We start from the raw sequence: 13,479 nt of genomic DNA on the forward strand, positions 1-13,479 counted from the left end.
AGCCACACACACACACACACACACACACACACAGCACCCCGCCAGCCCTTGCCCACCACTGACACACACACCACATGACAGAGTGTGTACAGTTCACTTCCCCAGTTAATCACAGAACTCTATTGTCCACTGGACAGTAGCTGACATGTGGCTCCCACCTGGTCTTCCTGATCATACGTGCTGGGATTGGTCCAAGGATTCTCTCCATCATGGCCAAATGCTCTCGATTGTCATGTGTCTGCAAAGAGACATAAATCTTAGACCTCTCTGCAATACTGGGATCTCTGAGAAACCATGACTGAAGTCAGGCAATCCTCCGTGACTATGCAGGCAGCTAAATGCTGGCCAAAAGTGGAGCGATTGAGAGGGAAGCAATTCTAATCCGACCCTCACCCGATATTCACTAACATTGCACCCCCAGCAGGGATTGCTGATATTTGTCCCACCCCTCATGCCTTGCTGCCCATCAGTGACTTTCTTAGGCAGAATGTTTGAGTTAGCTGACCTCTGCCTGGGTCTCAGCATTGCACCAGGCTGCAAGATTATATTATAGGACAGAGAACCGGTCTCTCATTCTGGTGATGTTTCCAGCAACACAAAACAGCAGGATTAGTTTTTATACCCATACACCCTAACCTTGTATCTTTGGCACAGAATCAAGAACCATTATTCCACAGTAGACCTGTGGAGAAATCACATTCTGAGTAGACCAGTCAAATTCAGCACAAACTTACTTGGAAAAGTGTAAAGCCAAGGTAATATTCAAAAATGATACAGCCTATGCTCCACACGTCACATGGCTGGGACCACCCAAGCTCTGGAAAAAGAGCAACATTTGTTAGATGTAAAGTGATTGATGCTGGTCAGAAATATGTCCTTATAACTGGGTCCTGTTGCTCACCATAGCTTCTACACCACTTTGCTTCCCCTTTAGCCAATTCCGTGATCCAAGTGATTTGCTCCCAGTCTTTGCAGTTTTTGTATAAAGTTCATTTTGATACACCCGAATGGGTTTAAAGCAGGACTTCTGAATGTTGGGTCAGAACCCTCAGCAGTCAGGATTTTGGGGTTGCAGGCTCCAATGCAGCTGTGACGGTGTCAGAGACGAGACCCCTTTAAAACTTGCAGTTTTAATAAGTGGGCTGTGGCCCAACTGTCTGAACCTGCAGGCCTAAACCACATCCTTAAAAACATAAGGTGGGTGCTGTTGAGCACTATGGATTTAACCACTCTGCTGTCTGCTACTGCCAGAGCTCTAAGGTCTCAGCAACTTTCGAACACTAAAATGGGGCCACGGTGAGGGAAAAAATAAGAAGTTTGCAAAGTCCTGGATTAAAACCTGTTCATACTTACCCAAAATAACTTCCGGTGCTCTATAGTGTCTTGTGGAAACTATTGTGCTGTGGTGTTCATGGTCAAATGTGGCACTGCCAAAGTCTACAACCCTGGTCGCTGTGTTTTTAACCACTCGCTCTTCACGTTTCTGTCAAGTGGGAAAATGGAAATAAAAGCTCATCACTTTGTTTAACCACTTGGAAGATAATGCAACCGGTACAGAAGAGGCAATGACTCCGACGTCCCATTGTTCACACATACCTTTTCCACATTACACACAACTTCATAGTCGGAATTTACAAAAAGAATGTTCTCTGGCTTTAGGTCAGTGTGAGTGAGCTTGTTGTCATGTAAAACTATGAAAAGAGATAAAAATGGGGAAAGGTTATGCAACAACAGAAACCACTGCCTGACAACTGGTAATCAAACAAACAACCCACCAAACTAGCTACAGGTGAAATTAAAAACCCCCCCCTTTCATTGCAGGATATAGGCTACCATATCTGCTGTAACAGTTAAACCAGGGACATTTCTGTTATTTGCACACAAGATACAGGCACCAGTTAACCATAATGATACTCACAGTTAACTGCATGGCAAGTCTGCAAAGCCATGTGTCTCACTTGGTAAATAGGATACGGCGTGTAATTATTATCTTTCAAGAAATCAAACGTGCTCTGTCCGAGTAATTCAAAAGAGATACATATATGTCCATGGTAGTCGAACCAATCAAACATCTGTACACATTGACTGGAAAGGGGAGGCAGAAAGAATACACTTCATTTACACAATGCACTGCCGCAATATCAACTCCCCATTCAATGCGCAACTTGCCAGTCTTCTGAAGCTTAAGGATTTTATCTCAATGGCTACTGCATATCTCCATAAGTGAAGAAGTTTTTCTAAGATTACAAAAAGGACTTTGATTAAGTGGGTCAATGGACTGAAAAATGGCAGACGGAGTTTAATCCGGATAAAAGTGAGGTACTGCATTTTGATACAACAAACAAGGGTAGGGCATATACAATTAATTTGGGCTTTGGATACTGTTGTAGAACGGGGGGACCTAGGGGTGCAGGTACATAATTCTTTGAAGTTTGCATCACATATAGACAGGGTGGTTAAAAAAAGGCGTTTGGAGCACTTGCCTTCATTGCTCTGTCCTTTGAGTATAGGAGTTGGGATGTTATGTTGAGGTTATACAGGACATTGGTGAGGCCTCTTCTGGAATACTGCGTCCAGTTCTAGTCGCCCAGTTATAGAAAGGACATAATCGAGCAGGAGAGGGTTCAGAAAAGATTTACCAGGATGTTGCTGGGTATGGAAGATTTGAATTATAAAGAAAGGCTGGATAGGCTGGGACTTCTTTCATTGGAGCATAGCAAGTTGAGAGGTGACCTGATAGAAGTTTATAATGATAGGCATTGATAGAGTTATTGGTAGGTGTCTTTTTCCTAGGATGGGGGATTTAAAGACATGGGGACATTTTTAAGGTGAGTGGAGACAGATTTAATGAGGTAAATCTGTTTTACACAGAGGGTCGCTTGCGTGTGGAATGACCTTCCTGAGGAAGTGGTGGATATGGGTACAGTTACAACATTTAAAAGACATTTGGGTAAGTACACAAACAGGAAAGGTTTGGAACGATATGGGTCAGGAACCGGCAGGTGGGACTAGTTTGGTTTGGGATTATGTTCAGCATGGGCTGGTTGGACCGAAGGGTCTGTTTCTGTGCTGTATGATTGACTCTCTAACTGCCCTGAGGGTCCTGCTTGGCCCGGTGCTTCCAGGTCCACCATCTCCCCCCTCAGTAATGACCTGCCATTATTGAAACTGGGACTTGCTACAAATATCTTGAAGATATACTTGAAATGAGCTGGACTCCCCGCTGAGCAGGTTGGCTGGGACACCACTAAAGGATCTAGGATTTGCAAAGACAGGACAAAATATACAGTTTTTGGAAGGGAAGTTACTTACAACTTATTATCTGGATCCTTCTCATTAATTTTCTCCAGTACATTAATCTCTAGACGGGCAGCTTCTCTGTATTTTTCCACATTCTTAATTATTTTAAGAGCCACCCGTGAACCACCCCTGTGAAGAGATAATGGAGCCATCACCTCTCAAGTTACATTTCAACATCAACCAGCAGTTCAACAAACACAGTTTTCTACACCCACTGCCACGGGAGACAAAGTCCATAGAATGGCGCTCGACATAAACAGCAGCATGGACGAGATGGGTTGAATGGCTTGTTACCGCGCAGTAATCTGTATGTACTCGCTGACACTTAAATGAACCAGCATTTAGCTCCTCTTCAAGGGCCACCACAACCCAAGCTCAATTCAGTCTATGGCCAATACACACAGGCTCAAATAGGCAGCTAGGGAGTAAGAGTCCCCCCAAAAACTGTACACTTGCCATATAAATACAGTGGCAGAAACAGCAGATTCGAGGCTGGGAATCCTGCAGTGAGTACCTCACCTCCTGACTCCCACCACACGCCCGCTACCTCCGCCACCAAAGCCTGTCCCACCATCGACAACGCACAAGTCAGGAGTGTGATGGAATACTCCCCACTTGCCTGGATAGTTGCAGCCCCGACAACACTCAAGAAATCAACAACCAGCCAGGACAAAGCAGCACGCTTGATTGGCACCATATTCACAAGTATCCACTCCCTCCAACATCAACGCTTAGTACACACTGCTACTATTATCTATAAGACGCACTGCAGAAATTCACCAAAGATCCTCAGACAGCACCTTCCAAACCCAAGACCGCTTCCATCTAGAAGGACAAGGGCAGCAGATACATGGGAACATCACCCCCTGCAAGTTCCCTTTCAAGCCACTGACCATCCTGACTTGGAAATATATCACCGTTCCTTCAGTGTAACTGGGTCCAACTCCTGCAATTCCCTCCCCAAGGGTATTGTGGTCTACCTCCACCACATGGACTGCAGGGGTTTAGTGCAGCTTACCACCACCTTTTCTTTGGCAACTAGGGATGCGCAATAAATACTGGCACAGCCATGGCCCATGAGGGAATATGAGAAGAGAAAGAGCCGATTAAGGAGGTGGGATATCTTCAGGTGTGTGACCGCAGCCCCCACTTGACCATTGTGACAAGACCAACAGGTCTATGCCAATCAGCAACTGAATACCGGATTAAATGGCTTGTACACTGGTTAATGTTTTACACGATTCACTCAACCAAGTAACAGTCGGGAGAGAAAGACAGAGCGTCTGGTGTAGTCAGCCTACCTGCGGTGGTCAATACACTGTACGACTTTGCCAAAGGTTCCTTCACCTAAAGTGTTAACAATTTCATCTATTGAGGGAAGAAGAAAGGAAATGAAATGAGCCTCTATAATTGGACTGAATGAATACAACATTTAAGAAGACAATCAGTTTGAAGTAAATTACAAAGCCTCATCTCATTATACAGTTTTTTTTTCACTTGTCAGTACAAGTAAGGCACATGTCTGAAGCAGAAAGCATATAACACCGTCTGCTGAGAAAACAAGGTTTCTGCACAATATTATTTTCCTGCATTTAGGATAAATTATAACAAATATAAACAAATAAAAACAAAAAGCAGGAGGAGAAGGAAGGGAATTAGAAAACAAAAAACAGCAATGAGAGGTCTGCAACTTTTTTTTTGGGATCTTAACTATAGAGCTAAAGGAAGTTACGATTTAAGCTTGTACATCGTTCTTGTAGCCAGTCGCCGTTGCGATAGATCAGATGGCCCTCGTTGTCATCTTCCACACTCTTGGCCCTTCTGCTGCTCTGATGACTCCGCTGTGTACGCAGAATCCCCGATGCCAGGGCGGTGACAGCAACACACACAGGCGCGCATCAAACCATCATCCAAGCCAATTGGAGAGACACATTTTCAAACCAGCAGCCACATTGGATGGTTTGGGGTTTTCGCATTGTAGAGAAGAAGGGGGGCAGCGATGGAGTGGTCGATTGCCAGATTGTCAAGATTCCAGGCAATTCATACGCCCACATAGGATATATAACGATAGGGATATTGCAAGGGAACATGTCAAGATACACAGTACTAACTCAGAAAATGAAAAAATAAACATTTCAAAACCCCACCTACACCTTCCCACCCCATCCAGTACAGTAAGCAAGATTTAATTTACAACGTAAATTTCTAACCACTGCTCCCAATAAATTAATGATTAAAACTGATTTAATAGATTCCATTAAAAGCTTCCCAATTGAGTTGCAGTGATACTATTTTTTTTAAAAAGCAAAAGGTGCAAATATTCAGCAATGACCTCTCCTGCTTCCCTGGTCAGCAAGTGGAATTGCACAGGAGAAACAAACAGCATATTGGGTTATGGGTTAAAGCACAGCAACCAGAAACCCACCAAACAAGCAGCTGCAGACACCAGTTAGGCTGCAGTGTTCACACTGATAAGTGATGTGCCGAGCGTGTGACAGAGCAAACAGAGACAGAGCAAACTCTCATTTTAGCAAAAACAGGTTACAGTCGGTCAGCTTGGTGTCAATTTGATTGCTGCTGCAGCTACAGCATTTTACAATGTAATATCACTGCAACCCTTTCCCTAAAAAAAAAAGCCCTCACTCTGCATTATAGACATGTGTACTCTTCAATGCATTACTTTCCATTCTTAAGACTAATCTCAACTCCTATCTTAACACAAGCAATCCCATACATACCAACACACACACACACACACACACACACACAGAGACAGAGACAGAGACAGGAACACTCAACACATTGTTAAATGCTCTCCTTTTTATGACCAGTTCTACCACATTTAAAACATGGCCAGCTTTGTAGCTCCTCTCAACACCTTTACTTAAAAGGCTCAAGTTATGCTAATGTCTGAAACAATGAAAAGGTTAGGGCAGGTGGTGGGAGTATAACAGCATTGACAGAAGTAGGGCAGGGAATACAAAAATAATTTCAGGCTGTTCAGCCTGTAAAGGTAGGCGATCACTGAGCCCGCACACCTACCTAGCCAGCTCAGCGGTAGGGGGTTTGACCTTGTCTACAGCTCTACAACATGGAGGGACAAGGGAAGACAAGAGGAGATGTGAGAAAGACTAGGGGAAGAGGTGGTTAGTTACCCCCACATCAAGCACAGCTTACATCAAAAGTGGACACTGACTGCGGTGATGGAATGGTGCCCCTGAAACCAAATCAGGGCTGGGTGGGGGGTGAAAATCCCACACAGCACTCTGCTAGGAATGTTAATTCCCTCCTCCCACATTGCTCACAGCCCAAGAAAAAGTGAGCAGACAGGCAGTTACCAGCTCTTACCTATTCCACCGCAGCTGGTCACAATAAACAAGAGCAACCCTAGGGGTCCAACTCCACACCCCACCATCCTTGCCCAAATTCTCTCCCCACCCAGACTGCAGAATCAGGCACACCTACCTCTTCCACGGCTGCTGAGTGACAGCTCTCAAAAGCAGAACCACAGCAGCCAGCCCACTACCACAAAACAACCTACTGCAAGTGTATCTACTCCTTATACAAGGAAGATCAAAGAAAGTATAAAAGAGAGTTGCCTGGATAGCCACAAGCTAAATTACAGCTATCCAACAGACAACAAACAGAAAGACCACAGCAAACATGTGGGGATGTGCGAGTGTTCCACCTTAAAACAGTCCACACAACCAGAAAAAAAGCAGAATAAAAAAAATTGCTTTACTTACCAAATCCTGTGGGCTGTAAAAAGAAAAAGCTATTGACATACTAATAGAAAGATGGGTGTACTCACCGAGGAGGAGCGGCTATATGACCTGCTTCTGCGGCGCCGCCTTTTGTGCTTACGTCTGCTGCTCTTCCGACTCCTGTAGCTCCTGTCCCGTTCCTGTGAGCGACGGTAGTCATACGAGTTGCGAGAGCAGTAGTCCGTCTCGTGGTAGCCATCTCCCTGGTCTCGGCTGTAATGACCCCGGTAAGCGTCACAATACCTCCTTTCATTGTACAGTCGTCGGTCACACGAACAGTGCTCAATACTATTGTCACAACCAGTGGGAAGAAGCGGAGAAACAGATTAAGCGACTAACAATGAGATGGCATTAAATACAATCAGAACAGCACAGAAGAGCTAACTGGGCTACAAGGGGTGAAAATGAGCATTGCTGGTACCACACTGTCCAAAAGCGACAGGACATAAGGAAAATAATCACGTAACGGTCATGTCACTAGATCTGTGATCCAAGGCTACTGCCACAGGAACATGGATTTCAAATCAATTAATAGTCTGGAATCTCAGTAACGTGGACATGAAAATATCCATATATTGTTATTAAAAACTCATTTGGTTTAGGGAAGGAAATCTGTCATCCTTATCTGGTCTGGGCCTGTGTGCAACTCTGGACCCATAGCAAAATGGTTGACTGTCAACTGCCCTCTGAAATGGCTGAGTAAGCCCCTCAGTTCAAGGGCAAATTAGGGATGGGGCAACATGCTTGTCAGTAAAACCCACATCCCACAGAAGAATCAAATAAATGTGTGAGGCAGAGAGTGTTTTAATTGCTGAATTCCTGTCAGTTTATCTTGGGGTCCTAACAATGCAAACTGGGTTTAGCCTTGCAACACTTATTTATAAAGTGAAGGACCGTACGGAAATATGCCAAGCTCTCCGAGTGGTGAGCTTCATGAAAGTCTGAACAAACACCCATCTTCTTTAATATCATCCTCGTTAACTGAGATGGTTAGATCAACAAAACACATTTCAACTGACGGTCTCAGGAGCTGACAGGTTTTAATTGCTGATGCATCAGTGCCCTGGGTTACAGATGTTGCTTACCTTACCCCACAGGGGAAGTATTAGCCTGTAGATAAAAACAACATGTCAACTCAACCATGGGAAGGAAGTGCCATCCATCCTGGCAGCAGCATTAAAACAACAGCAGCTGAGGCTCATGGTCAGTCTCTCCTTATGAATGTCTAACAGAACCACTTCCATTTGTCAATCTTTCTTTAAACGACTGAACATCCTTGTTTCGAATTTATTGGGAAAAAAGCTAACTATAGCATGGAAAGAAGACTGGCGAGCTAACAGTAAACAGAGTAGGTATAAATGGGTCATTTTCAGTTGGAAGGAGGAGCCCCAGGTAGACAGGGCGGGGAAGGAGATGTTTGGTACGCCTGCCTTTATTGATCAGTGCACTGAGTATAGGAGTTGGGAGGGTCATGTTGCAGCTGTACAGGACATTGGTTAGGCCACTTTTGGAATACTGCATTCAATTCTGGTCTCCCTGCTATAGGAAGGATGTTGTGAAACGTGAAAGGGTTTAGAAAAGATTTACAAGGATATTACCAGCGTTGGAGGGTTTGATCTATAGGGAGAGATTGAATATGCTGGGACTATTTTCCTTGGAACATCGGAGGCTGAGGAGTGACCTTATAGAAGCTTATAAAAATATGAGGGGCACTGCTAGGGTGAATAGGCTCGGTCTTTTCCCCAGAGTAGGGGAGTCCAAACAAAGAGGGCATAGGTCTAAGGGGAGAGGAGAAAGATTTGAAAGGGACCTAAGGGTCAACTTTTTCATTCAGTGGGTAATGTGTAAATGGAATGAACTGCCACAGGAAGTGGTGGAGGCTGGTACAATTGCAACATTTAAAAGGCATCTGGATGGGTATATGAATAGGAAGGGTTTAGAGGGATATGGGCTGGCAAATGGGACTAGATTTATTTAAGATATCTAGTTGGACTGAAGGGTCTCTATGATAAGATGTAACGAGTGCTGTATCACGGATCAGTGCTGCTGCCTCAATGTTTTACAAATTAGACAAATGATTTAGATGAAGGAACTGAAAGTATGGTTGCCTAATTAATCAATGATACAAAGACAAAAAGGAAAGTCAGTTGTGACTAAGACAAAGCTGCAAAAGGGATAAAGGTAAGTTAAGTGCATAGGCAAAGATCTGGTGTATGCAGTATAGTGAGGGAAATGTGAAATTGTTTATTTTTCTCTGCCAAAATGAAAAACAGCACATTATCACAAATGTGAGGGACAGCAGAGGTACCTGGGTATCCTACGGCATGAATCATAAAAGGTTAGTACGCAGGTATAACAATTGATATTACTAATTTTAACATTTATTGAACGTGGAACTGAACACAAAAGGAGAGAGATAGTGCCTCAGGGCAAAGATGAGACCATTGTGTATTGTGTACAGCACTGGTCTTCTTTAAGGAAGGATGGAAATAGATTGGAGGCAGTTCAGAGGGGCTTACTAAACTGATACCTGGAGTGGGCTGTCCTGCTGGACAGGCTCAGCTTGTATCTACTGGCATTTACAGGCAACTTGATTGAAACACACAAGATCCTCAAGGGAGTTGATAGGGTGGATGTGGACAGTATGTTTTCTCTTTGTAGGAAATCTTAGAACTGGGGCTCAGCGTTTAAAAAATAAGAGACTGTCACTTAAAACCATGGACAGAACTTTTTTTTCCTTATGGAGGGCGTCGAGAATCTTTGGCACTCTCAGGGCAGTGGAGGTAGAGTCTTAGCATATTTTTAAAGCAGAGTAGATAGCTGTTTGATAAGCAAGGGGGAAGAAAGGTTGACAGGGATAGATAGGAATGTGGGTTAATCAGATCTAATGGAAAGGAGCAGGCTCAATGGGCTAAGTGGCCTCCTCCTGCTGTTAGTTTACATGTTTGACCAAGCTACAAAGCTGAAGCCATTTCTCTAGTTCAAACAGTAGAGTGACCAGATTGCATAAACAAACATAGATCTACACTCCTATTCCTCACAGCAGCATGGTATAAGATTACACTGAAGTGTAATTATTCCACAGCTCTAACCAGATTGCTTGTGACCTACACAGCTATACTGCCCGTGCTAGAACTGGCAGGGAGGCATCTGTATCTCATTGTCCTGCTAGAAAAAACAGGCAGACAGAGGACAAGTCACAAGTTTGTCAAACAGATTTTCTGTTCCCAGGCCAACAGGAAGAAATCTTACAAACCTCCTGGACCTGATGTAACTTTCATTCCTATGCTGTCGATCTCGATCGCTGCTTCTGGATCGCGATCGGGATCTCCGTCTCCCACGCCTGCTTCTCCTGTAACGTTCGTGGAAACTGTCCCGGCTCTCCCGGTCTGACGAACGGTACCGCCTCAAACGAGGCATCTGCAACAGAAAACACGCGGTCATCTTGTGCTGGATGAATGGAGCCGAGGTGCAGATCAGCCATGGCTTTTTGGTAAAGACTAGAGGGGCTGAATAGCCCCCTCTGGCTGCTATCTTTAAGAAGCAGACCCACAGCAACAAACACAGAACAGGTGACCGCCTCCATTTCTGGGGAGGTGGGTGATAGCAGTGATGAAGCCCCAGATAATGCAACACCAGAGTGACCATACACAGTTGGGAAGTGAGTGATGGCAGCAGCAGCTGCCCCATCGCAACCCGGAGGGAAGTGAGTGGCTCTCTGACTCTCTTCAGCAATCCCTGTGCTGACAGTCCGCAATCACTCCCCCAGCCTGTGATTTAAGCACAGAGGGTGTCAGAAAAGCTTTGACTGCTCCGTCCTGGCCCCTAGTTTGCACTGGAGCAGAGAGACTACACAGGGATTGAGAAGCATTGCAAGCAGCCTCCCTCTTCTGTCCTGTAAGTGTGCAAGAACCATAAAAAGTTAGCAGGGAGGTGCACCAAGTAATTACAAAGACAAATGGAATTTTGAAAAGAAGGTAAGTCTTGGTACAACTATACAGGGCGGTGGGATTGCAGAGAGGCAATCCTGTATTTGGTCCCTTTATTTAAGAGAAGGATAAACTGGTGCTGGAAGTAGTTCAAAAGAATTTTGTGTCTTTAAAAAAAGTAGAGATAAGAGAGAAGGTCACAGACCTTGGGACATGAGAGGAACATGTAACATATCTTACATCAATGGTAGGGAGATCTTGTCTTAAAAACTTGATCGAGTTTTCTGAGGAAGTGATGAAAATGAGGGTAGGGCAGTGGACATTGTCTACCTGGACTTTACTAAAGCATTCGACAAGGTCCCTCATAATAGGCTGGTCCAGAAGACTAAGTTGCATGGGAACCATGGTCAGTTAGAAAACTGGATTCAAAACTGGCTTAGACATAGAAGACAGAGTAGTTGTGGCGGGGCACATTCTAACTGGAGGTTTATGCAAAAATCACAATATAGATAGTGAAGATAGTTATCAAAGGATTCAGCACAATACGAATCAGTTGGAAACTTGCCAGAGAAACAACAGCTGTTTAATCCAGAAGTGCGAGGCAATGTGTTTTGGTAGGTTTTTTTTAAAACCCAGGAGAAAAGCATATAGTTAATAGCAGGACCCTGAGCAGCATTGACACACAGCAGTCCAAGTCCATAGCTCTCTGAAAGAGGCAATACAAGTTGCTAAGGTGGTAAAGATGATGAATGGCATGCTCACTTTCATTGGTCAGGGCACTGAGTATAAAAGTTGACGCATCATGATGCAACTAAAATATCAAACTTTAGTAAGACCACATTTGGAGTACTGTGTGCAGTTCCGGTTGCCAAACTATAAGACGTGGAGAATTTAGAGAGGGTGCAGAAGAGATTTACCAGGATGTTGCCTGGATTGGAACATATTAGCGATAAGGACAGGTTGGAGAAACTTGGAACTGAGGGGGCAACCTGATAGAAGTGTATAAAATGACAATGTGCATGGATAATGTGGATAATTGGAGTCTCTTTCCCAGGGTGGAAATGACAAGCATAGGTTTAAGCTGAGAGGGGGAAAATTTTTTTTGTTAATTCAGGGGGTGGTAGGTGTTTGGAATGTGCTGCCGGGGAGGTCGTAAAAGCAGATACGAAAGCCACGTTTAACAGGCATTTAGACAGATAAATGGAACAGACAGGGAATAGAGGGTATATGGACCATGTGCATACAGGTAAGACTGGTCAGCACAGATATGCTGGGCCGAAGGACCTGCTCTTGCAGCTCTAGTCTAAATCCAAAATTTCAACCTCCTTCCACATCCGGGGATCCTCGCTCCAAGAAATCTGTGGACTACAGGTCCCAGTAGGCACCGCGCCCCGCGCATGCGCGCCGCCTAAAACTACCGCCGCCCATACCGTTTCCCTGCGACCTTCGTTCATTACTTTTTTTAGAAAAATAAATAAAATCAATATTATTTTGGTGGAGTAATCCCGCATATGTCCAAACGCGTTTGTGGGTGAGGGAAGATGGTAGAGGCGAGACTCCGGTCGGAGCTGCTCCCGCCGCCATTTGGGAAGCGCAGCCGCCATCTTGTTGCCTGGCGGCGGCCACAGGCCTAAGGCCCCCCTGAGCCGACAAACCAGCCGGACACAGGGAGCAACACCCGGGGATTGTAAACACAGGGGGAAGCCTCCCTTACCGTCTTCGCAGCCAGCCCCGTGTGCTTATCCCACAGGAAATCCGTGTTTGCCGAGTTTCTGTCCACGGACTTCACTCTCTCTCCGTCTCCGACGTTGAAATTAAAAAAAACTCCGCAACGGCAGCGTGACCACGCCTCCTTCTTTGTGAGGTCATCGCGTCGACACCGCCCCCTTTCCCTGCGTGATCGCGTCACGGCCCCTAACCCCGCGCTTTGCGTGTTACGCGATGACTCCCCCCGAAATGCGCCAGCGCAGCAGTTTCCCGCGCCCGCCCTTCAGCCCGCGCCCACCGTGCTAGCCCTCGGTTTTCTCCCAATCAGTCAGTCAGCCTCCTCCGCTCGGAAACGGATTGCAGGTTGTGGCAATTGCAGAATATATGTTTGAATCCCATCGCCGGAGACGGTGAAATTTGAATTCAGTGAAAGTTTGGAATTAAACTGCCACCTTTTAAAAGTTTTATTGTCAGGAGTACAGGAGCACAGTGAAAAGTGCACAAAGCCGCCATTCTTCGACGCCAGCTTAATAGACAATCGTCAGGATTAAAAAGAAAAAGACGATGAAATAAAAGAAACAGTCATAATTAAACATCCAAGATCATATCCTTCCCTCTGCCATGGGTCCTCGCCACCAGAAAAACGACACCACAAAATCCATCCCTCAGTCTGCGAATACTCAGGATCCCCAAGTCTCTTAAAGCCACCGAAGTCGGAATGCCACCTGCCTGTGCTGATTGTCAAAAAGGCCACGTTACCCCTGTTCTGACCTGAATGT

At 45.1% G+C, this 13,479-nt stretch overlaps 1 protein-coding gene across 1 annotated transcript in view; it reads right to left on the reverse strand.

Annotated features, from left to right (window-relative positions):
* Positions 1–12,840, reverse strand: part of LOC109924971 (dual specificity protein kinase CLK2-like) — a 15,136-nt gene extending 2,296 nt beyond the window's left edge. Inside the window, exons 1-11 of the mRNA XM_020524946.2 lie at positions 12,708–12,840; positions 10,321–10,484; positions 7,112–7,352; positions 5,048–5,141; positions 4,602–4,668; positions 3,313–3,429; positions 1,919–2,085; positions 1,597–1,691; positions 1,354–1,483; positions 735–817; positions 159–238 (exon numbers count right to left, since the gene is read on the reverse strand). Of these exons, the coding sequence (XP_020380535.1) occupies positions 159–238; positions 735–817; positions 1,354–1,483; positions 1,597–1,691; positions 1,919–2,085; positions 3,313–3,429; positions 4,602–4,668; positions 5,048–5,141; positions 7,112–7,352; positions 10,321–10,484 (1,238 nt within the window). The 5' untranslated portion in view covers positions 12,708–12,840. The remainder of the gene's footprint in view (positions 1–158; positions 239–734; positions 818–1,353; positions 1,484–1,596; positions 1,692–1,918; positions 2,086–3,312; positions 3,430–4,601; positions 4,669–5,047; positions 5,142–7,111; positions 7,353–10,320; positions 10,485–12,707) is intronic.
* Between the last annotated feature and the right edge of the window lie 639 nt (positions 12,841–13,479).

Source organism: Rhincodon typus, chromosome 46, assembly GCF_021869965.1.
Source record: "Rhincodon typus isolate 14 chromosome 46, sRhiTyp1.1, whole genome shotgun sequence".
Taxonomy (NCBI): domain Eukaryota; kingdom Metazoa; phylum Chordata; class Chondrichthyes; order Orectolobiformes; family Rhincodontidae; genus Rhincodon; species Rhincodon typus.